The following is a 24481-nucleotide window of genomic DNA, read 5'->3' as shown; positions in this document are numbered from 1 at the left end:
AACCCACGTGTGATGCCCTCATGTGGAATACTCATGGCCAGTAGACTCTGCACTGATGCCATAGTCTCAAGAGAGGAGGGTGTTCAGAAAGATCTCTGGGGCACGATAATGGGACTTTTCTTCACTCATCCTTTAAAATGTTCTATTTTCATATTTTATAATGTACCTGGTACATTATATATGTGTGCATATAAATACATAAAGATACATAACACACACATTTCACCAGCAGCAAGCCGATACGGGATAAATGCTCAAAAGCGTTTTAACTCTAAAGTTAGAAGCTCAAGGTTAAAAGCTCAAGAAGCATGCAGCCCACTGCTCAGGCCCACCTGCTCACCTTCTGCAGTTGACACGCAGGCTGCCGAGGGTCAGTATGATTCCCCCCAACCTGTTTATGTCAGTAATACTTATAATTATTTGCTGTAATTTAATTAAATTGTCTGTAAGCCAGCAAAATATTGTTTGTTTTCTTTTAAAGAATGGTCTGTGAAAACTAAGTTGGGCATACTTGCACATAAGCCAGATTGGACAGGTTTTTGTTGTTGCTGTTGTTTGTTTCTTTGTTTTGCTGTCAAATTTAGGGGGGGCAAGACAGCTGTGAACAGTTGAAGAAACAATCATAAGAACCTAGGATGCTGCTTTAGTTTGGTTTGCAAAAATCTAAGTTCTTGCTCTACCTGAAAGCATCTAAAACCAGAAATCAAAGATGCTGTGTTACGAGTGTGACTCACACAGTGATGGCGACATGGATCTTCACTCAGTGGAGCTAGACCCAAGCCTAAGTCCTTGGCCCCCATAAAAATGGGCGAGTTGAATGTGCAGTGGAGTCTCGTTACACAGTAGGTACATTCCGTGAAGTCCCCACAGACAGAGAGTTAGTGGGCACTGAACCATTGTTCCTGGAGGAAACACAGGGTTAGTTTCCTGCAAGCCTCTGGTCACATTTTCATGAACTAATTGATACATAGCCTTGTTTTATTAAGTGTGTTTCTGTTTAAAGACACTCTATATAGTATATACTCTTGACTCATCAACATTGAACTCACAGCCGACAGCACTCTAGCTCACGCCTGAACGGAGCTCATCTAACACGCGTGTTTTCTCTGCAAAGCACGTCACAGCCTTCTTGCTCTTGGCCACACAGGGTGGCACTTCAGCATTACACTTGGGGACCATTTCATTTTTAAAATTTATTTATTTAATTTATTTATTTTTGGCTGCGTTGGGTCTTCGTTGCTGTGCGGGCTTTTCTCTAGCGGCAGGGAGCGGGAGCTACTCTTTATTGCGGTGCGTGCAGGCTTCTCACTGTGATGGCTTCTCCTGTTGTGGAGCACGGGCTCTAGGCACGCAGGCTTCAGTAGTTGCGGTGCACGGGCTTAGCTGCTCCGCCGCATGTGGGATCTTTCCAATCCAGGGATCAAACCCGCGTCCCCTGCATTGGCAGGCGGATTCTTAACCACTGCACCACCAGGGAGGCCCTTGGGGACCATTTTAAATAGCAGACTCATCAAGAAGAAACACTAAAATGCTAGAAATGTGGCAGCACTAAAGAGATAGCGGAAAGGACACTTGTTTACAGTAGGAGCTTAAATGAGAGGGCAGAGCGTCTCCTTGTCCAGCCCCAGCAGGGAACGTGTGCATCAGGCAACTCAGGTTCTTCCCACTCTGTTCTCTGTTGCGTTGCCTGTCCAAGAACACACCGCGAGTATTGACTTGGGTTTACAAATAAATTTTGGCAAGTAGGCAAATTCACAAACACAGACTCTGCAAATAATGAGGATCAACTGAATATGTTTTAGGTTGAGTAAAATAATAAATGTGCGTGATTTTTTGTTTTTAATGAGGGGCCCCCCCACCCCACCCCTTTACCCAACTTTGATGTACAACCCTTTCTCTGACAGACGGAGTGAGCCCTGCTGTCTTCTGAGGGTGAGCGAGAACCAGGCCTCTGCTTCCATTGTGATGGGATGGTCACACACTGGCTGGGTTGCTAGGATGAATTGAGCTTAAGTATTTGTTGTAATGTCCCAACGCTGGTAAAAATTAATTATAAATACTTTGCAAATATTCTACACAAAATATATGTCGTCAGTGCTAATTGTTAACTCAAGAGTGAGTCATCATGGATGTCAGGTGGAAAATGCCTGAGGGCCCACTGGGTGGCAGCTCCCCGCTGCCTTTGCACTTGTCCTTTCTTTCTTAACTTCCTCTCAGTCTCACCTTTCAGGGAAGGCACAGACCAGCTTCCAGACAGTTCCCTGAACTTCACCTGCTTGTGGCCCAGACAGGACAGAGGGGAAGAGGAATAGGTGCAGGGAGAGAAAATCTCAACAGTGCAAGATATTGCGGGAAGCAGAGCCGGGGAGAGACGGAAGCTGCGCTGTGCAGGCCCACCGTGTGAGAACTTTCCATACCTATAGGCGTCTGGGTTCTCCGCGGCCATCCCTGCCCAGAGCCTTTATCACAGTTGGTGAGCTTAACCAGAAGTCCCTCAAAAGGGGTTTGTGTTTTGAGTGGCTCGTGGGAACCCAGCATGCTAAATTTAATTGAACGATGACAGGAATCTCGGTGGCGAGATGCGGGCGCGTCAGCGGGGAGGGGGTGTCGCGGAGGTGGGGACACAGGAGCACGCTGCTGTACCAGCCACGGCCCAGCACAGGGAGCGGGGCTGCACGTGCTTGGCACTGGTCTTTCGGCGCTACACGTGAAGCCCAGCTGCTTCATGCGTGATGCCGTTCTCTCTTTGATTTCTAGAGAAGGATTTCAAGGCAAAAAAAGTTTCCATTAAGGTGTGTGCGGTGTAAGCTCTGTCAGGTCGCTGTGCCCTCTGTGCCCCACATTCCTTCTCCGTGAGACAGGGGAAGACCTGCCGTAGAGCTTTCGTGAGGGGCAGATGTGTAGCTCAGTCAGGTCGCTGTGCCCCTCTGTGCCCCACATTCCTTCTCCGTGAGACAGGGGAAGACCTGCCGTAGAGCTTTCGTGAGGGGCAGATGTGTAGCTCAGTCAGGTCGCTGTGCCCCTCTGTGCCCCACATTCCTTCTCCGTGAGACAGGGGAAGACCTGCCGTAGAGCTTTCGTGAGGGGCAGATGTGTAGCTCAGTCAGGTCGCTGTGCCCTCTGTGCCCCACATTCCTTCTCCGTGAGACAGGGGAAGACCTGCCGTAGAGCTTTCGTGAGGGGCAGATGTGTAGCTCAGTCAGGTCGCTGTGCCCCTCTGTGCCCCACATTCCTTCTCCGTGAGACAGGGGAAGACCTGCCGTAGAGCTTTCGTGAGGGGCAGATGTGTAGCTCAGTCAGGTCGCTGTGCCCCTCTGTGCCCCACATTCCTTCTCCGTGAGACAGGGGAAGACCTGCCGTAGAGCTTTCGTGAGGGGCAGATGTGTTTGTATGTGTAAAGTAGTTGGAAAGAGGCGCTGTCCAGTGGGATTTCCTGCGATCCTGCAAATGCGCCAGGCCTGCACTGCTTGTCGCGGCTGAGCCCGTGAGACGGGGCTCTTGTGACTAAGGACATTTTAATTCGTTTAAATAGGGCTTTCACGGCCGCTGTATTCAGTGCAGGCCTAAAGGATGTGGGTGATGTCCTAATGATTGTTGGGTTTTAAGATGGCTCTCAGTGAAGACCTAGAAGGCAGCACCGGTGTGAAACATGGAGAAAACGGAGCCACCGTTAGAAAGTGGTGTTTGTTACACGTCCATGTGGCCCAGGACGGGTCAGGTGTATGCAGTCATCTCTGAAGTGAAGCGTGACAGTCTTTCATCTTTCTGTGGACCGCATTTGAAAGAGTCTTTCTAGGATAGGGAGATGGCTTCATGGTGGGTGAGGGTGGGAGTATGAACAGGGCTCACATTTTGTCTTTGCTTCTTCCTGGCTGTGTGACCTCCACCGCGTTGCTGGACATTTTCGAGCCTCGGTGTTTTCCTCTGGAAGATGAAGATGAGAATGCCCACCCACCTGCCGGGTCGTGCGCTACCCCTGTGGGGTGCCCTCGCACTTAGCGTGGCTCAGCATTCGGGAGCTGTGGTTATTTCTTAGATAGACGGTAATAATAGCAGAATTGAATACATAATTGCTGTCACGTGCTACCAGTTCAGTTGGAGGATGTGATTATCATTTTATCCCAGTCACATATCAGGGATGCTGACGTGACTGCTCCAGCTGCTGTGGAAATTTGTGCTTTTTGGCTTCTAAATGTTTTTGGTAATCAGAATCCATGGAGCTGGGGGAGGGAAGTGTTCCCTCCACATCGTGTAACACAGGTAAGAGCAAGTGGCCTCAGGTTCCCACCTCTCTGCTCTGTTCACACTTGTGCCGTCTGCAAAGACTGGGTATCCAGAGGCTGGTAGGACATAAATTTTTTTTTAAAGGGAGAGTCTTTCGTTGCTCACCATGAGGTGGCTGGCTTCTTGATGTCACAGCCTTTTTATTTTGCTCCATTGAAATGAAGCAACAGAAAACACAATACGGCTAACGGACAGGTGGACGCCCCGGCACGGCCACCTCCTTACGTCCTGTGTCTTCTTCCCGCAGATGTGACATTTGCTGCGTCACCTTCCGCACACACCGAGGACTGCTGCGCCACAACGCACTGGTCCACAAGCAGCTTCCCAGGGACGCAGTGGGAAGGCCCTTCATCCAGAACAACCCCTCCATCCCTGCCGGCTTCCACGACTTAGGCTTCACCGACTTCTCCTGTAGGAGGTTTCCTCGCATTTCTCAGGTATTCCGATTGGCCCATGACTGGCAGCCACCTCCATGGCCCACACAGCTGGACTGAATTTCCTCACCTGAGGCTTCCTTTCCTTAAAATGCTGTCATTTGGTTTTTTTCTGTTTAATAGTACCTTTCTCTTGAAAGTTGAGAGTTGACGAGGGTTGGCGGCCTTTTGTTTTGTGTGCTGAATTTCACGTTAACTGGTGTGTGAGTGTAGCTCATCGGTACTTTGCCCATTTGGGGGCATTTGGGTTTAAAGTTGTGAATCGTTCACTACCCCACACAGCCCTAGGTGAATTGAATTTGTATTTTTTAAATATTTCTTTAATGTCGATATCACAGCTAAATATTTCTAGTGTTGTAGCTTCTATTCAAATATTTTGGGTCAGTGTTAGCCTGAGCTGTATTTGTGCTCTGCTTATAAAACACCTGCTAAAACTACTTCGGAACCCATTTTTTTTCCAATTTAAAAAAATCGAGGTAGACGATATCAACAGTGAAATTCTTCCATCCCAGCAGCCCCAGACTCAGTGACTTATTCCACGTGTACATGACCATGTGCATATGTCCATGTGTGCACATGCATATGTCCATGTGTGAACGTACCCACGTGTGTACGCTCATGTAGCCCCCTCCCCCGTGGTGCCCTTCCCAGGCAGCCTCCTCCCCCACAGTCACAGAGGAAGCCAGTTCTTCACTGATGGTGGTAGTTGCCATCAGTTAGGCTTGCAAGGCCCCCATTTTTAAAGAGAGAATTAATCCTACCTCTGTGGTGATATTACTTAACCGTACTTCAGTGCTGATCTGCCGAGACATCCTGGGGATCGGCGTCATTCATCAAGCAGATAGGATTCGTAAGATGCTTAGTTGGTTTTCTTACTCGGTCCGGGAGTTAGGGAGCAGGGGAAGGTGGGCACCCTACGTGCCGTGGAGAAGGGCCGGATGCCGGGGCAGCTGTGCAGTTTGGCGATCATTTCTAAATGCTCCTTTCTGTTCCCCTGCTTTCGCCCGCCCGGCTTCCGTGCAGGCCTGGTGTGAAACGAACCTGCGCAGGTGCATCAGTGAGCAGCACCGCTTCGTCTGCGACACGTGTGACAAGGCCTTCCCCATGCTCTCCTCGCTCACCCTGCACAAGCAGACCCATGTAACTGCCGACCAGGGACGGGAGCAGCTGCAGTCCAGGGCCCTGCCTGGCGACGCCCCCGACCAGAAGGTCTTCCTGGCCATGCTGGGCCTGCAGCATATCGAAGACGCCAGGCCTGCACTGGCCGAGGAGGCGCTGCCGGATGACAACCAAGCGATACAGCTCCAGGCACTCAAGTGTCAGCTACCTCAGGACCCTGGCTGCACCAGCTTGCTGAGTCTGTCTCCTTTCGAAGCTGCTTCCCTGGGCGGGTCTCTTACCGTCCTCCCGGCCACCAAGGAGAGCATGAAGCATCTGTCCCTGCAGCCCTTCCAGAAGGGCTTCATCATCCAGCCTGACAGCAGTATTGTGGTCAAGCCCATCTCTGGGGAGTCAGCCATCGAGCTGGCAGACATCCAGCAGATCCTGAAGATGGCAGCCTCGGCCCCGCCTCAGATCAGTCTTCCACCTCTGTCCAAGGCCCCCGCTGCCCCTCTACAGGCCATTTTCAAACACATGCCCCCTTTGAAGCCAAAGCCCCTGGTCACACCGCGGACGGTGGTGGCCACCTCCACACCTCCACCCCTCGTCAACGCGCAGCAGGCCTCCCCGGGCTGCATCAGCCCCAGCCTGCCCCCGCCGCCGCTGAAGCTCCTCAGGGGCTCCGTGGAGGCGGCCTCCGACGCCCACCTGCTGCAGTCCCAGTCGGGGGCGCAGCCAAACACAGCCGCACAGCTCTTCCTGCAGCAGCCGCGCCTCGAGCTGCCGGGCCAGGCCGAGATGAAGACGCAGCTGGAGCAGGACAGCATCATCGAGGCCCTCCTACCCCTGAGCATGGAGGCCAAGATTAAGCAGGAGATCACGGAGGGGGACCTCAAGGCCATCATGACGGCCCCCAGCGGCAAGAAGACGCCGGCCATGCGCAAGGTGCTCTACCCCTGCCGCTTCTGCAACCAGGTGTTCGCCTTCTCGGGGGTGCTGCGCGCGCACGTGCGCTCCCACCTGGGCATCTCGCCCTATCAGTGCAACATCTGCGACTACATCGCCGCCGACAAGGCCGCGCTCATCCGCCACCTGCGCACACACAGCGGCGAGCGGCCCTACATCTGCAAGATCTGCCATTACCCCTTCACGGTCAAGGCCAACTGCGAGCGGCACCTACGCAAGAAGCACCTCAAGGCCACACGCAAGGACATCGAGAAGAACATTGAGTACGTGACCAGCAGCGCGGCTGAGATGGTGGACGCCTTCTGCTCCCCAGACACGGTGTGCCGGCTGTGCGGCGAGGACCTCAAGCACTACCGCGCCCTCCGCATCCACATGCGCGCGCACTGCGGCCGCGGCCTGGGCGGCTGCCCCAAGGCCCGCAAGCCCTTCGAGTGCAAGGAGTGCAGCGCCGCCTTCTCGGCCAAGCGCAACTGCATCCACCACGTCCTCAAACAGCACCTGCACGTGCCCGAGCGTGACATCGAGAGCTACGTCCTGGTGGCCGACGGCCTGGGCCCCGCCGACGCGCCCACCGAGGCCCCGGGCAGGGTGGAGGAGGGCGGCGCCGCCCTGGGTGAGCGCAAGCCCCTGGCCGCCTTCCTGGAGCCCCAGAACGGCTTTCGTCACGGGGCCCCCGCCCAGCCGCTGCCCCCGCACATCGCAGTCAAAGTGGAGCCTGCCAGCAACTTCGCAGGGGACTTCAACGAGCCCTTGGACTTCTCCCAGAAGGGCCTGGCCCTGGTCCAAGTGAAGCAGGAGAACTCGGCCTCCTTCCTGAGCCCTTCCGCCTCGGCCCCATACGACTGCTCCATGGAGCCCATCGATCTGTCCATCCCCAAGAACTTCAGGAGAGGAGACGAGGACGCGGCCGCTCCCGGGGAAGCCAAGAAGCCTGAGCAGGAGCCCGCGAGCAATGAGCAGGCCTCTCCCTGTCCACCAGCCTGCCCCACCCTGCCGGCGACCTTGGGCCCCAGCGGGGTCCTGGAAAAGCCCGTGGCCCCTGTAGCGGCGGCCTCTGCCGCCAGCACTCCGGAAGCCCCGGCTCCGCCCCTGCAGGGCTCCGTTCAACTCGCTGTGCCCATCTACTCCTCAGCCCTGGTCAACAGCTCCCCGCTCTTGGGCAACTCCACCCTCATAAGCAGCCCAGCCTTGCTGCGGCCGCTGCGCCCCAAGCCCCCCCTGCTTTTGCCAAAGCCCCCCGTGACAGAGGAGCTGCCCCCGCTGGCCTCCATTGCCCAGATCATCTCATCCGTGTCCTCGGCCCCCACCTTGCTGAAAACCAAGGTGGCTGACCCGGGGCCCGCGAGCGCTGGCAGTAACGCTGCGGCTGCAGATGTTGTAGGGGGCGCCGTCTCCAAAGCCACCACCGATGTCGCCAGCAGGAAAGGATCCAGTGACTCCCCGGCTGCTGCCACCAGCCCAGAGGCAGCCTCGCCCACTGAGCAGGGACCAGCTGGCTTGTCAAAGAAGAGGGGCCGGAAAAAGGGGACGAGGGGCCGGCTGCGCACCAGCGGCGGGGTGGACCTGGACTCCAGCGGGGAGTTCGCCAGCATCGAGAAGATGCTGGCTACGACGGACACCAACAAGTTCAGTCCGTTCCTGCAGAGCGCAGAGGACGACGCTCAGGACGAGGCGGCCGCAGACCACAGCGGGCCCAGCGACGACGAGCAGGGCAGCCCCCCGGAGGACAGGCTGCTGAGGGTGAAGCGCAGCTCCTATGCCAGCTGCCTGCAGAGGATCAGCTGCCCCCACTGCCCCCGGGTCTTCCCCTGGGCCAGCTCCCTGCAGAGGCATATGCTCACGCACACTGGTAAGAGGGCCGGGCGGGCTGTGGCCCAGCCACTGGGCTGAGGGGCGGCGACGGTGGGGTCGAAGGAGGGGCCCTCTTCCCGCCTCCCCATTCCTAGCTTCTCTTCTTCCTCAGTCTCAGAAGCAGGGGCTTGCCTGATGGGGCCGAGAGTTTTTCCCTGCGCGCTCGTGTAACCAGAATGGCCTGTTTCCGTTGGCTGGGCCTCCGAGGGCTGCTGGTGAAGGGAAGGGTCAGGCAGGGTGTTTTTAGGTGAGATGGTCTTGGGCCATCGCATCCCTCACGTGGTCGAGGCATTAGCTGCTTGGTTATGCACAGGAGGCAGCTAGGGGAACAGGGACTTTGGCGGAAGAATTTGCATTCGAGGCAGCTGTTAAAATGGCAGACCTTCTGTGAAGTTCTTTTTGACTGCTGTGTATCCATAAAGGGAAATATTGCAAATTTTGCAGCTACCTTTCAGTTCACTAAGGCGATTACCTCTTCCCCTGTTCATCGTGAGTGTCAGTGACAGAGTAGCTTTAGAATTTAAAAAATTTTTTATCTATACTGAAGTTGTTGGCTGTTGCAGAGAGAAACACGCAAATATAAATATTATTCTAAGTAGCAGACTTAAGTTGCCAAAAAGATATCCCAAAAGTATTTTTCAAATGTTGTCGTGCGTTGATTTTTAAAGAGAAATTTGAGATAAGAAATACACTTTAAATAATTTTATACCAGGGAGTTAGTAGTCAGATGACCCTACAACTTAGGGTCATCTTAAGGTCATCTTAATTATGAGTTACTGAATATTCAAGCTGAGTATTCAAAATGTACATCTTTGAACTAAGGACAGATTGGGTGAGATCCTTAGCCTTTTGGAGATCACCACCCGAATATTAATTGATAGGACCTAAAACAGAATAAAGAATTGTATGGTACAGGATTGCCCGATAAAATACAGGATGCCAGTTAAATTTTGAATTTCAAATAAGCAACAAATAATTTTTAGTATAAATATCTTCCGTGCACTATTTGGGATATACTAAAAACTTACTTGTTGTGTATCTGATACTCAGATTTTAGCTGGGCGTCCTGTATTTTGAGTCGCTAAATCTGGCAACCCCAGGTAGTGCAGAGGCTCATGACGGTGTGGAGAGGGGAAGATGGCAGGGGCTGGGTGGGAGCCACGCTCTGTATCCAGGTAGAAAGGCTTCACGCAGGGTGGATCCTCCGTGGAAGGCTCTTTCTCCTAACAAGTTGGGATATCGGGAGGGGATGGCAGAGCTGTCCTGGGCAATGAGAGTGCAGAGGAGACGGGCAGGGCAGGGCAGGGGAGGGTGCACTGCAGGATCTGTCTGAGGCTGGCTGCCACGTGGGCACGGCGTCTCTTTCCGGCGTGGTGGGGCCTCAAACCCAGGCATCAGTTAGGAGTGTCTGTCCACGGAGGACTCAAATAACAGGAACCAGAATTCCTAGATTTGTAGAGTCTGTGCTGCGTTTTCAGGCTGTCATTTTCTCTCCGTTTGAAATCATTTAAGCCTGACAACGTAAGGGAACAGTTCTAAGGAAGAAAGTAGTTCAGAAAGAAGATGCTTCTTAGAGAGAAGGTGCCCTGCACAGCAGTCTCTCTTGCCGCCCTTTTTGGGTGGCAGCTGTCTGTCTCCTGCAGAGTCTCTGGAGAAGTGAGTATTCCCGTTGCCGCTTTTGAGCAAGCAGGCCGTCTGGGCGTGATGAGGAGCGCCCCCCTGCCAGCACCGCCTCCCCACTTCTGCTCCAGCCGGGAGCCCTGTGCTGGGCGGGTGCCACTGTCCTCTTCCCTGCACGCCAGCGGCCTCCCTGAGAGGACTGAGCAGCCCGTACTTGCGCTCAAGGGCCGCGCCGTGTCTTTGCAGGTGCCCGATAGAAGCTCCTTTTGAACGCCGAAGCGACCTCGTTGGTTTAACATTTGGTGGCGTCGGAACGGAGCAGAGGAGATGGGAGTTAGTCTGAGACGGGGGCGAGGGGAGGGCGGGGGCAGGTGTAGGTGTGAACATGTTCTGCCGCTTCTCCCCCCACAGTCACTGTCCCCTGACGGCCGTGTCTGCTTCCACCCCATCCCTCACGTCGTGTGTTCTTGCCGTGGGGTCACGGGCTTTTTTTCTTGAGGGGCGCATTCGGGCGGGTAGGGAACCGTTCCAGAGCTAGTATTGGTGACCGGGCCACGAGGGCCATGTCGTCCTCATCTTGCCATGACGCAATTGAAGTTTAGGGAGGCTTGAGTGATTTGCCTGCAGGCATTTGGGGGACGCGCAGTAGTGCTGGGGGGTGGGAGCCAGGGTCAGGTTCCATCTGAGGATGCAGGGGGCGTGCCTCTTCTGCCCCCCTGTATCCTGACACGTGCGAACGCAGAAGATTGGGAAGTGGTTTGAGACAAGGTGGAACACGGCTGTGGACCACGAGCTGTTGACCAGAGACTTCGTGACCGTGGGATGGTGCTAACCACATGCTTAGACCTGGACGAACGCTGGCGCCCATGGGGCTCACTTAACTTCCTTTGCTCTTTCACAGTCTCAGCTTCCAGCAACAATCTCAGCATTAGCTCCATTTAGTAATTTTATACAGCCCTCGGCTATGTCTGGTACAGTGCTGGAGCTGGACGGAGCCTGAGAAATCATGTGACCTGCCCACCCTTCCTGCACGCTGAGGTTTTCCCGGTAGACGGTTCTGCTGTGGGATCTCCAAGTGCCCGGCTCGTGGCTTCCTGTGAGGTGCTCCCTCCGTAATGCTGAAATTAGACTGAGGCTCACATGTTACAGAAACTAAACATGGACTCTGAAATGACCCTGTAAAACCTCGTTACACAGGGAAGAGGCTTGGGGGGCCGGGGTGGTAGTGTTAAGCTCTAGCTGCATTCCAGCCAGAAGCTTTTGGGTGGTGTCCAGTTTTAAACTGGATTGAAGCAAACTGTGCATCTTGAGAGTCGGCCTTTTCCCAACCTCTTAGCGAATGCAAAGAATTCTAGCATCTTTACGTGGTCTCACAGACATGTTTCCGGTGCACCCCGCCCCCTAAATGGGCAGCATTAAGTAGCCCAGGTGCTAAGTGTCCAGCCGGGGGTTCACTGTTGCTCAGGCAAGGGGCACATGGTTTCAGCCCTTTCTCTGCGTGGCTCAGGTTCTAGGAATCGTGTCTCAGGAGGAAGCTGGCGTCTGCTGGCGCACTTCGTGAGATCCTGGCGTGATCGCCACACACAGCTGAGTTTCCTCCTTCCCCTCCTCCGCTGGCCCATGGCACCCTGTTGAGGAGGACCGTCCTGGCTCCTTCCCTCCTCAGCCTGAACAGTGCTGCCTCTTCAGGAGAAGACGGCTCACTCTTCCTGCCTTTCCCCCTCGTGAGCGTCCCGTGTGTTTTGAGGCCACAAGTAGAGGAGAGAGTGCCAGGAAACGGCCCATTTCAGCCCCTTCCTCACCTTCTTCCGCGTGGAACGGAGGGGTCGGCACCTGTGGTGCTGAGGTGCCCTCCCGCTCTGACATCCCTGGCCCCCTGCCTTGCTCACTCTCTCATGGTTGAGGGCTTCGCTGCCCTTTTCTGCCAGCCTGGGGCCCTCCCCACCCACCTCTCCCACCCGCTGTTCACAGGCAACCAGCGGCGGAGCTGAGACCAGTGAGATGTACACACCTCAGTGTGGAAGCACTGACACCAGCCGTGTTTGGCTGCTTCCAACTTTCTTAAGGGGCAGCTCTGAAACCGTTCACGTGGCTGGCCCTGCATCTGCCACATCCTGAAAGAAAGACAGACAGACAGACAGAGAGAGGCCTGTGCCCCGGGTGGGGGCGGGCGGGGAGGGGGTGGTATGGAGAGGCGCCTGAGGGTGTGAGGCCGGGCCATTGGACTTGCTCTGGTTTTTCATCCTTTATTCCTTCCTGCCCAGTGCCTGCCAGATGGTGTCGTCTCCTGAAGAATTTCTTTCTTCGTTTCTTGACTGTTTTGTGAGAGTGAAAACTACTGGCTGACATCGCGGGGTGGGGTGGAAGGACGTCATGGGCCTTTGGGTGCAGAGGTGGCTCCTTGTGCTCACAGGTGCGTTTAGAAACACCGCTGCTGGAACAGTCTTCTGTGGCTGCTACCAAATGAATAAAATCATTGGATACTTTCCACGTAGATTACGAGTCAGCAAGGTTTTTCTGAAACCTGTATGATCATAAAATAGTCAAAGCGCTCTTGTTTTCCTCTGTCCATGCAGTCTGGAGAGCACACTGCTATGTAAAATGTGCGACTTATGCAGTGAAATGGGAACTTTTAAAGACTGCTGTTAGTTGTCACTTCGGGAATCTTCCTAACTGGATACAGTACTTTGAGGGCATTGAATCGTTTTCTACATTTAACCTTAACGTGACTCCTCATCATCACGAGACATCAGCCTGGCTATTCACACCAGCTGTACAAGTGACGCATCTACCAGTGTGAAAATTAGAGCAAGTCATGTAAGAGGAAGAAGCAAGAAACTAACTGCTTCATTTGAAATCAAGAGCCAGATCACAGTTCATAGTCACAGCTTCTGACTTGTTTTCTTCTGGAGCCTGGTTCTCTTGTTTTCCAAACTGGCCTGACTCAGGGAAGCTGTGATGTTGCCTTTTGACAATAAAATGTTAAAGGAAAAGTATTTTCTTCTTACTTAACACAGCCTGAATAATTATTAAACATTATGTTCAGCTGTTAGTGAAAAGCGAGAAGGGTGCACAAAAAAAGCATTAAAATACTTTACAACTAGTCTTCACGCAAAAAGCGTGATTTTTTTTTTTTTTGAATGTGAGCATTTTTAGAAATTTAGTGCAAAACACCTACAAGCTTTGTGGAGCAGTCGGGTTCTCCATTTCATCCTCTCGGGCCCAAGTGGAGCTCCTTAGAGGTGCACGGGTCCGGTTTCTGAGTGTCTGATTCCACCTTCCCAGGCTTCTGATTCCGTGGTGTTTGATGGTGCTAGGCATCTGTGTTTGTAAAAACCCTGCCAGTGATTTGGAACCATGGCTCAGGTGGAGGTGGACGTCCCCTTTCTTTGGTTACTGCTTGATGCTCATACTTGGAGTGTGGGGATTCGGGGGTCACACGCAGTGTGCTCCGTGCGAATGGCCCCCAGAGTTGTGCGGCTGGCAGTGCCAGTCCTTCCTGTCCTGAGAACTCGGGGCTCCAGGCCCACGCTGTTCATTCCCTGGGTGCCTGGACTGGTGCGCCTGCGCTGGTTCTGGGGGCCGTTAATGCACATCTAAACCTGAATGGAAGGCTGAAGCCCAGCCCCGCCCCCTCTTAGTGTTTCCAGGGAACCGCGCTGATTGACTTGCCTGACATGTCTTGATGCGTGTGTGATCGTGGCAGCCCTGGGGTTATGAGACAGCCGTGCTGGCTGCAGCTCTATGAGTCCTGTTTGTCGGTGCACGAAACCTTTTCCCTGTAAAATCAGAAACCGGAACCTTAGAATGTGGCACTTGGGGGGAAAACAGAAGAATCCAGTGATGCAGTAGCTGACAACCACACCTCCTCTGTCCTGGTGCCCGCCCACTCCCTTCCCTGGTCCCTCCTCTTTCCTTCTCTTTGTCCTTGCGGTCTGCCCTGGCTTCGCCCACTCGTCCGTCCATGCAGACACGGGACCAGGTGCTGAGGAGCCTGCAAAAGGAATCGAAATGGAAGAGGGGGAGAGTAGGCCGGTCGAAGCAGATAATGGCCGGGGAGGGACAGGCAGCTGGCCTACTTGTGGGGCTGGTGGGGTTAGGGGCCGCTCAGTGACTCAGCTTCACACGCGGGCTGCTGAGTGGAGCACGCAGCTCTGATCAGACTCGGGACCTTGGTCACTGATGCACCACCAGCAAGAGCTTAGAGCAAGGGGGACAGAGAACCCTCGTGCACCAGGCCGACCTCCCCTGTCTTGCCAGCCAGGACCACGGTGACCTTGGGCAGAGGTCAGACAGGAGGCATCCCGGGAAGTCAGAACTCAACACTTGCAGTCCAGGTGGGAGGGCCGGACCCCAGACACATCCAGAGGGTTCAGGATTCCTCCAGGAGGCCCCGGGCGTTGCCCTTCATCCCATTCGATTCCCCACGTACGTGGTACTTGCCAGGCTGGAGACTATCACAGGCGTCTTCTCTCTGTGGTGGACATAGGTGTTCTGCTGTGCTCAGATCCCTTCACTCACCTTTGTTGTTGTAGTTATTATGTAAGATTTGTAATTGTAATGCTGTTTTGCTTCAGATATGTATCTTGGTTTCATTGCTAACTTCTAGTATTTTGAAGACAAATCTTTCATCCCACTCAGGATAAGGGAAGGTGATCATTTGAGTTGCTGCTGTTCTCAGTGTTTTGTTTTGTTTTTTTTTTTTAATGTATTTTGTTTATTTTCTTAAAAGAAAGGGGTTCGGTGGGGGGGGTGGACAAATGCCAATGATCCCAGGAGAATGAATGGAAAGCGATTTTTCTCTTTTCGTTACAGTAGAAAGCCAGATAAACATGTATTTTTTTTCCCGCTTCAGGTCAGAAACCCTTCCCTTGTCAAAAATGCGGTGCCTTCTTTTCCACCAAATCTAACTGTGAACGCCACCAGTTGCGCAAACACGGAGTTACCGCCTGTTCCCTGAGAAGAAACGGGCTTATCCCCCAGTCAAAACAGAGTGATGTTGGAGCCCATGATAGCACAGGTAGTGCCTCCAAGTGATGGAGAGGAGGGCGCCGCAGGAGCCCGTTAGCCGCGCCCCGGCCTCTGCGCTGCAGCTGGCGGCCTCCCCTTCTCTGCAGGACCCTGAGGCCTCCTGCCGGCATCCCAGCAGCAGGACGGGTATGGGGGCCACGGTAGCGCCCCCAGGCTGCTTCTCTGAGCTGCTAGAGAAGATCTGTTCCCCACCCCTCCCACCCCAGACGCCTGTTCCTGCCCTTTGCCCTGTGGAGCTGGGCTGTGCAGGAGGGTGCACAGTCCAGCTCTGCATAGGAACACGTCTGAAAGGGATGTGAAACTACTCGGGTGTTGTTTTCTCAAACCCCAGCGTCTGCCGCATCCTGCAGAGCCAGGGATGGGCCCACTGGCTGCCAGGGTGTTGCAGGAACTAGTGACGCTCCACCCTCAGCAGGGAGGGGCCGGGCTGGGTGGGGTGTTTTTCTTTTAAATAACTCTTTTCCCAGTTAAAAAAAAAAAAACTTTGTCTTGTTTGAAAAAGCACTCTGCATGTCCTTTCTTTAATCACATCTCTGCTTGACCCGAATCCGGGTATTCTTCTCATGTGCTGATATGTGCTTCCTTCCTCCGGCCCCTATAGAGCAATTAACAGCTGCCCCGTGCATCTCCTGCCACCTTTTCTTTCCTTACAGCTTCTGTATTTACTCGTGTCCTCTCTTCAGTATACTCCATTATCTCCAGCTGCTGGGGTTTTGTGTCCCTCACCCCCCAAAACAAATAAAACAAAATGGGCTGCTGCGGGTTACTCAGACACAGGGCTGGTTGGCCAGTGCTGAATAACTATTGCAGGTGTGGGTTCAGTCTGGCAAATCTGGAAAGCTTGACATTTCCCCCTTTTCTGAATCCGAGGAGATTCCCCCCAAATGTGCTTTTCTAGAGTTGTGACTGTGTCCGGGCTTCTCCGCCTCGGACTTGGGTGGGTTGGGGGCTGTGTTGTCTGTGAGTGAGTGTGGACTGGAGGGTCGGGCTTCAACCCCAGCCCCGGCCCCCTTGTCCTTGTCCCACTTACGGGGGAGAGGGGTGCAGTGAGCGGGCAGCCTCTCCAGGAAGAGGAGCTGGTGCAGAGCCCTCTGCTCTTTCCCCACACCTCCCACAGAGCCCGGTGAAACAAGCCCTTGAAAGGCCAGGCCCTCGGTTGTGGTGTACCCAGACCCTCTCAGGGTATAGAAGTGTAGGCCAGTTTGCCACGCCCCCTCCAGCGTCCAGGTCCACGTGACTCGCCAGGATCTTTGAGTAGAGAAACGTACAGGCCCCACGGAATCTTGCCGTGACTTGAGTGCCCTCGAGCCCGAGGTTGCTGGGTGATCTGCTGTTCAACCCCAGGAAACGGGCAGCAAGGCTGGCAGAGCACACCTTCACTGGGATGACCCCTCTCAGTGTTTGAGTGTCAGCTGCCACGTCACGTTCTACCCAGCCCATTTTCTCACAGCCCATCACGGTCCCAAAGGAGGGAAAGCAGCTGATAGTTGAGGTGGCCGCGGGGAGCCCTTGGTTTCCCACGCTGGCAGACAAGTCTTAAAGTGTAACATACTTTGGGTTCAGCATCTTGATATGTATGATCAAGGAACACCAAAACCAGGGCTCCTGCAGGCGCAAAGCCAATCGGAACTTATATCTCAGCTTCGCTGCAGCCCACATCTTCATGGTGGGTGAATTTATCTTTTAAATTGCAGTTATGAGTTTTGTTTTTCCAAGTCCCATCAGTGCCCTCCTTGCCCTGACCCTGCCGGGAGGTTGTGTAGGTTTCCTTTAAGGGACAAAGCCTCTGGAAAAAGAAAGTTAAGTGAGAGTTGTAACGTGAAACCAGCAAAGAGAAAAATATAGGTTTGGTTTAATTGTGGTCACAATCCCTGGTGAGAAAGAGGGCTGAGAGGTAAGATGGGGAGAAGGAGGGTCAGGGAGGTGGATTTCAGTGATTTCAAGGGGAAGTTTTTTGAACCAGGTGAGTGTGATGGAGGGAGTGAAGGTTTCCTTTCCGGCTCCCTCCCATGAAGTTAAAAGTGAGGCTTTGGAGAAAGACCGTAAAAACACAAAGGCAGGAAATGACCAAGGCAGTTCTTGAGGGATTTCTAGGTTTATGTGCCTAGGTTGCATTTTCTTAAAATCCCAGGACATGTTTTGCAACGTAGGTCTGACTTTTTCGATCACATAAGGTCTCACAAAAATGCGCCCTAGATTTTCCCCCAAAGGCATGCTGAAGATGCTCCGATGGGGGCAGTTTTAGCTGAAAGGGACATATTGATAGTTCAAAGCTAGGCTGAAACTTTGATTCACTTTCTTGTGGGCAGAGGTACCCCGGCCCACTTTGCCCTCAGGGCATGCTCCTGGTTCTTCCTCAGATGTCTGTAGGAGCCTTCCTATTTGTGGGCACCTGCATGTGACTTTTCAAATCAGTGTAAACGTGGACTTTTTTTTTTTTGGCCTCGCCGCACGGCTTTTGGGATCTTACTTCCCCAACCAGGGATTGAACCCGGGCCCACAGCAGTCAAAGCGCCGAGTCCCAACCACTGGACCGCCAGGGAATTAATTCCCCAGCGTGGACACTTGAAGACTGTCCCTCAGTGGTGGCGCCCTTGCTGGCCCAGAAGGCCACGTACGGGCATGGACTGCACCACGGGGAGTGCTGGTCTAGATAAAGTGGAGGCTGTGCCCCTGCCCAGGCAGGTAGGCGTTGAGGTCAGTACATTGTCACCTCAGTTGGGTGACGCGAAATTTCTAGGAAGCAGTAGATAGTTAATTGTTCACTGCGCATCGCATCGGAGGAGCTTTGGGCTTCTTATCTACTAGTGCCTTCAGATTCTATCTGCTTCCTCTAGCAGTTTTCTTAGATTAGCATCACGAATGAGGGACTGGCTGACAGAGACAGAAAATCAACACAGTTTTCTTCCCCCGCTCTCCCCTCCCCTTTTTCTTTTCTTTTCTTTTTTTGGCTGCACCTCACAGCTTGCGGGATCTTAGTTCCCCGACCAGGGATCGAACCCAGGCCCCCTGCAGTGGAAGCGCAGAGTCCTAACCACTGGACCTCCAGTGAAGTCCCCAAATCAACACATTTTTAAAGCCCCATTGCTTACAAAAGTCATCAGCTCCGCCACCTGCACTCGGAAGGGTGAGCTGCTGCGGAGGACAAGGTCAAGATAGGACCTGGCGCTGTAAGGCGGGTGTTCACGAGACAGAGGGGGGCTAAGTGCGTTGTTCCCAAGAATTGCTGAGAAGAGCCCTTGGTGCTGCTGGGAACTTGAAGGGCCCCGGCTGCCCTGCTAAAACACGCCCCCTAGTGGACGTTGGGTAGAACGCAACAAGCCCTCTCCGCTCCTCGGAGGAAGGAGTTGGCCTCCCATTGCCTTTAGGGTGAGCTCTCCTTTATCCACACTTAGGGAGGGCCCAGGAGTCAGAACGATCTGATCTTAGTGTATTATCGTAGTATTTTTACTTGGGTTTGATTTCAGAATTCACTGTGAATTTTCCCCCAAAAGTTTATCATCTTAAATATATCCTACTACAGTTGAAATTTTAAATAATCCATGCTCTTTGGTGGAAAAAAATTAATAATTAAGTGAAACAGCCTAGAGTATACTGGGACAAATAAGGAGTAACCAGAGATCAACCCTCCCCTCGCCGTTTTTTTGTTTTTGTTTTGTCTTTTTTTTTTTTTTGTCTTTAATGTAACTACCCACGGAACCAACAAGTAGGAAACCAAGCATTCTGTATTTTTTTTTATTGTGGAGTTTATACCAAAAGCCATTTAATAGGTGCTCTCCATTTGCGTGATTCAAGAAAATGAGCAGCTGGTTTTTCCCCTGGAATATGGCCTCGATGTTGGTGTGCATGTCTCAGGGGTCATCTTCTTTCATCTTTTGGATAATTGTCAGAAATCATTTAAATTGTCAAAATTTCTTTCAGAAATTTTATATTCACCCCACAATTACTTGTTTCCTTCTGAAACCTTTTAAGATACTCAAACAGTGGTTGCCAAAAAGTAGTCAGAATAAAACCAGTGAAGAGAAGTAAAGTGGGAGAGCCGCATAGACTGCTGTAGGTGAGCCGAGAGCCCCAGGCAGTATGACCGTGGCAGGGTTGGTGCAGCTCCTTCGCCCCCAGCCCAGGGCTGCGTTGGTGGCGAGTCGTGGAGCCTGTGACTCAGAGCCACGGGCCTGGGTCGGTGTGGTGGTGGTCTGCTCTCATCAGGTGAGACTTCAGGTTAGATGTGTGAACTTGTGATCGGAGACCTGGTATGATGAGGGAGGTACATGTCACATATGTGCCATGAAATAACGAATTTTATCAGCCTGATGCCACAGTAGTCCATTGGTCGTTGCATCTGTAGTTAATAGTCGGGCTCAGCAAGCTTTAGATTCACTATCAGAGCACATAATAAAATATTGGCTAAGACTTTGTCCAACCAGAATAGAGAGGAGATGGTGCTTTTGATAAATACTGTCATCTCTTTGGTGTCGATACTGTTACCACCAGGCCAGCCCTTAAGAAGGCTGATAGAAACGGGTGGCCTGTCCACATCTGGTTTTGCTGTGGAGACTGGACAGGTAGGAACCACTTGAGAGACAGGAAATGTTTCCGCTCCCTACATGGGGTCCTGACAGCTGCCAGGGCGGCCTGCAGGTGTGCATACAGGTGTGCATGCGTCTCCTGTTGCCTGGGACCTCTACTGGAAACCCGCCGTCAGGCGGGAGCATGTGTACCACATACACAGAATACTCGCTTTGGGCCACTTCCTGTGAGGTGCTCCCAGATACCGTGTTTGGGGGGCGGGCCTGTGTAGGCTGCATGTGTACACAACCTCTTTGCACTGGAAAATAACTTCTACGGCTCAGCTTCCTCAACCTCCCTTGTGCTGCGAGTCTCTGGAATGTGCCAGCTGTCCTCTCTCGCCGTCGCTCTGTCTGGCTGCCCCTGGGGGCCCCGAGCATCCCTGTGTGTGCCCGTGGAGGGGGCTGGCTCGGCATGGGGGCGGCGGGGAAGGGAGGCCGGGAGCTGCAGGCGCAGCTACCCTGTGACCCCAGCCTGTGTGCACCCGTGTGCGGCTGCTCCTTCTGCCTTTTAAAAATTAACCCCAGATTTTTCTTAGCCCCTGAGGGACATAAGGGGTGAGGGGAATTTGTGTGAGAGAAGTCCTGGCGGGGGTTGGGAGACAGCCCCCCAGGGGGTGGGTAACAAGCGAGCCCTCGGAAGGGGCGTGTCTGGTGGCCCGGGTCTCAGCCTGCCCCGTGCTTGCTCTGCAGACAGCCAGTCGGACGCTGAGGCATCTGCGGGCGGCGAAGTGCTGGACCTCACCTCCCGGGAGAGGGAGCTGCCGACACCAGAAGGAGCAGCCGAGCCCAGCCCGGTCCTGGACGAGTCGGCGGCGGAGGAGGCGGAGCCAGCGGCAGCCACGCCCTTGGCTGGGGAGGAGAGGGGCACCGAGGAGGACGCGGAGCCCGAGGAGGAGCGCGCGGAGGGGGAATGGGATGAGGACGCAGACAGCCCCGCGGAGGACACGATCAGCAACAAGAGCCTAGACCTCAACCTCGCCAGCAAGCTGATGGGCTTCAAGCTGGCCGAGGGTGAGGCTGGCGCGGGCGGTGGCGGGGACCCGGCTGCGCAGGACCACAGGCACGCCCGCCATGCCTGCCACGTCTGCGGCAAGAGCTTCAAGTTCCTCGGGACCCTCAACCGCCACCGCAAGGCCCACGGCCGCGAGGAGCCCGGGGACAGGAGCGCAGCCCCCCAGGAGCCTGAAGCGCCACCGCCCACTGCCCTCGAGCTGCCACAGAGGCCCGCCGAGCCCCCGGCCGCTGAGCCCCCCGCCCAGGCGGAGGCCGTGACTGAAGCCCCTGCAGAGAAGCAGAGCGAGGAGGCCGAGGGCCCCTCGGATGGGGATGGGGAGGGCCTGGCCGAGAAGAAGCCCTCGGAGAAGAGTGAGGACGACAAGAAGCCAAAGACAGACTCCCCCAGGAGTGTGGCCAGCAAGGCGGACAAGAGGAAGAAGGTGTGCAGTGTGTGCAGCAAGAGGTTCTGGTCCCTGCAGGACCTGACCCGGCACATGAGGTCACACACAGGTGAGGGGGGCGGGGGCCGAGGGAGGGCTGCTGGCAGAGGTTGCGGGGCGGGGGGGGGGGGGGGGGGCGGGGGCTGGCGAGCCAGCCAGGATCCCGTCCTCCAGCCGCCGTGGGCAGCAGGGCTTTCTTGCCGAGCAGGGAGAGAGCCCGGGTGGGCTAGGAATTCTGAGGGCGTGTCCCACTCTTAGCACTAGGAGGGCACAGGTGCGACGGACGGCGGAGTGGTGTCTGCCAGCACGTTTTGACCGGCCTCTTAGTCTTCTGAGCCTCTGTAGTCCTGTCTCTAGAATGGGGATGATGGCTGCCCTGCCTGGTAGAAGCATCTAGAAGAATGTGGGTGTGGCCGGCAGAGCAGGCGGTGCGGTGGGGCTCCGTGGGGCTCACGGCCCGAGGCCTGTGTGGGGAGGCACCCGGGATTCGTCGTCAGCCAACAGGTGTTAGGTCAGCTGTGCAGCGGGAACCTTGTCTGTTCTTGGCTCTGCAGCAGCGGGGCTGATGGGGCTGAGTGCAGCGGTCATCTGGCTGCTGCCTGGGCATGTCCTTGCTCCTCCTGGAATCCACCGCCTCTGGGCTTGAGGCTGCAAACTCCAAAGCAGCGGCTGTCCTTTTGGTAGAAAGGCCCCCTGGATGTCCTCATGAAGCCAGAAGATACAAGCGATTCTTCCCCCACCAAACAGAAAAGCTCCTCTGTGTCTTGGTTTCAGCTTCCCTCTCCTCCCAGCGGCCAAGGTGCACACGTGCCCCACACACACACCCACGGCCCTGTGCTGGGACTTGAGGGCACCGGAGCTTGGCTCCCAGCAGAGAGAGATTCTCGGGATACTGGCAGGTGGTGCTCTCAGCTGCTCTCAGCTCCGTGTTTGCAGGCGAGAGGGGAAGCCCCAGCTGCTCTGAGTCAGAACACAGCATATCTGCAGCTTCGACTTGGGAGGTGCCGCCCTACAGGGTCCCTGGCGATGGTACCCGACCCTGGGAAGGACGCCACTGCTGGGTTCTTTCAGGCCGGTCTTATTGTCCCTGAGGTTCCGCTTCTGGGACTCTGGTTCCTGGATCAGGTGTGCAAACCCTGGGCTGAAGGACGAGGAGACAGGGCTGTGTGGGCCTCCACTCTCCTCCCTCCCCATTTTGCCAGTTCAGACAGATAAGGTTTCCTGTGAGCGGGAGGGAGGCCCGGCCCGGCCCAGCCGCCGTCCCCCTAGGGCCTTCGCTTGCGATCCTGCGGAGCAGGGAGGTGGGTGCCGGTGGCCTTGCTGACAGCCGTGAATCTCTCTCCATCCCCCAGGAGAGAGGCCGTACAAATGCCAGACCTGCGAGCGAACCTTCACCTTGAAGCACAGCCTGGTTCGCCACCAGCGGGTCCACCAGAAAGCCCGGCACCCCAAGCAGCACGGAAAGGACAGCGACAAGGAGGAACGAGGCGAGGAGGACAGCGAGAGCGAATCCACCCACAGCGGCACCAACCCCGTGTCAGAGAGTGAGGCCGACTCGGCCCTGCTCGCCAGCAACCACGTGGCCGTCACCCGCAGCCGGAAGGAGAGCCTGGCCCCCAAGGACGCCGGCCGCAGGGAGGAGAGGGCGACGGGCCGGACGGCGGGTGCCGGCCAGGCTGAGGCCAGCAGGAGTGCTCCCAGGGCCGCTGCCGCGGGCAGCCCCAAGGAGCAGGCGTCCCCGGGTGACCCTGAGCAGGAGAGCCCGGCGGCCCTCGTGCAGGACCTGCTGGAGCTGCCTGGCAGGAGGCCCGCCCACCCCCTCCTGGCCGCTGCCGACAGCGCCTCGCTCCTGGGCCTGGAATGACAGCCCAGCCTGCCCCCCAGCACACAGACGAAAGCCAGCAGAGCAAAATGTCCTGAGTCTATATTTCCCGAGGTTTCCTCAGTGCCCTTCAGCTCTCGGGGTGGGGGAGGGAGGGGGAGGGGGGATAGGGAGAGAGGCAGGCGCCTCGCTCAGTGCCATAGCCTTACAGACCCACGCGGAGATGCAGCACGTGCGACTCGAGTGCCTTAACTACTTACCAGCCCTTTGGTGTCGTCTTGGGTGTTGTGTTTTCCCGAAATGACTTCTTAAAAAACAAAACAAATATTTTAATGAATTATTTGGAGAGGACCTTTTCATTTAAGCATTAACTTTACCTTCTGTTTTGGTGTGTGTTAACTTGTTTTTGCAATTCTGTGATAGTAACATTTGTTCTGTGAGCTGGAAACAGAAGGGAAAAAAAAAAAAAAACATGCCCTTGGATACCCATGGCCAATAACTGGAAGAAAGTGATGTGAATTTCATGTAAATTCCCAGAGGAAATGTGGATAAGATGCTCATTTCTCAACTAGACTTTTTTTTTTTTTTTTTCCTGTTTGCTACATAGTGGAGCTGTAATTTGGTCCTCGATATATTGCAGGATGTGGTTGATGAAGGTTTCCAGTTTGGTTCAAGCCAAAACCAGGAAAGATTCTAGCTTCAACCTCGTACATGTTTCCACTCTCTCAGCGTTAGATATGCCATTACTGTTCAAGTTTCAAGACAGAGAAGAGTTCCCCTGGCAACTGAACTGATGGAAAACATGCATAGGTGTCATGTATCTGATTTTCCCCCCCCCCTTTTCGGTATATGTATTAATAATATTATTATTATTATTATTATTATTTGTAGTTCATCAGTTTGCTGGTCTCTGCAGTCAGCAGAAACAAATGGGCAATATTTGTCCTGGGAGACCTGGGCTGCCCCCAGGTCCCCGCGTGAGCGTCTGCCCGCAGCTGTCCTTGGCTCTCCGGGCGGTGGCTCTTCTACTGTACTTAGACAAGCCTTTCTTCCGTGACTGCAGAACCCAGCAGGGGCCGTGTGGTCCTCCCGCCCGCGGGGCCGAGGGGCAGCCGGGGAGGGGAGAGGAGGCGAGGTGCGTGCCTGGGCTTCCGGGAAAGCCAGGCAGCAGGACCTGTCCCTCGCGGTCTTCCTGCCAAGCCCAGCCCAGGCCTCACCTGCCCGTGCTCCTGCCCTTCGCGGAGCGACGAAATACTACTACTGGTAATAAAACTGCACATGCGAGATTGAAGAGGAAAAATAGGTGTATGTTTACCTTCCTGTGATTTGGGGTTGGTGCTCGAAGATAAACATGTTGTGTCTAGTTTC

General features: G+C 54.5%; 1 protein-coding gene across 3 annotated transcripts in view; it reads left to right on the top strand.

Moving 5' to 3' along the window:
• RREB1 (ras responsive element binding protein 1) overlaps window positions 1–23155 on the top strand; it is a 66450-nt gene extending 43295 nt beyond the window's left edge. The window contains exons 6-10 of one of the 3 annotated variants that reach the window (XM_065885285.1): window positions 4532–4721; window positions 5742–8634; window positions 15112–15276; window positions 20546–21361; window positions 22644–23155. In XM_065885285.1, coding sequence (XP_065741357.1) covers window positions 4532–4721; window positions 5742–8634; window positions 15112–15276; window positions 20546–21361; window positions 22644–23155 — 4576 coding nt within the window. The remainder of the gene's footprint in view (window positions 1–4531; window positions 4722–5741; window positions 8635–15111; window positions 15277–20545; window positions 21362–22643) is intronic. The other 2 variants (XM_065885286.1, XM_065885287.1) reach the window with 2 other exon arrangements.
• Window positions 23156–24481: the final 1326 nt, after the last annotated feature.

This window comes from Phocoena phocoena, chromosome 10, assembly GCF_963924675.1.
Source record: "Phocoena phocoena chromosome 10, mPhoPho1.1, whole genome shotgun sequence".
Classification (NCBI taxonomy): domain Eukaryota; kingdom Metazoa; phylum Chordata; class Mammalia; order Artiodactyla; family Phocoenidae; genus Phocoena; species Phocoena phocoena.
The sequence above is the reverse complement of the archived record's forward strand: the minus strand, read 5'-3'. Positions and strand labels throughout refer to the sequence as shown.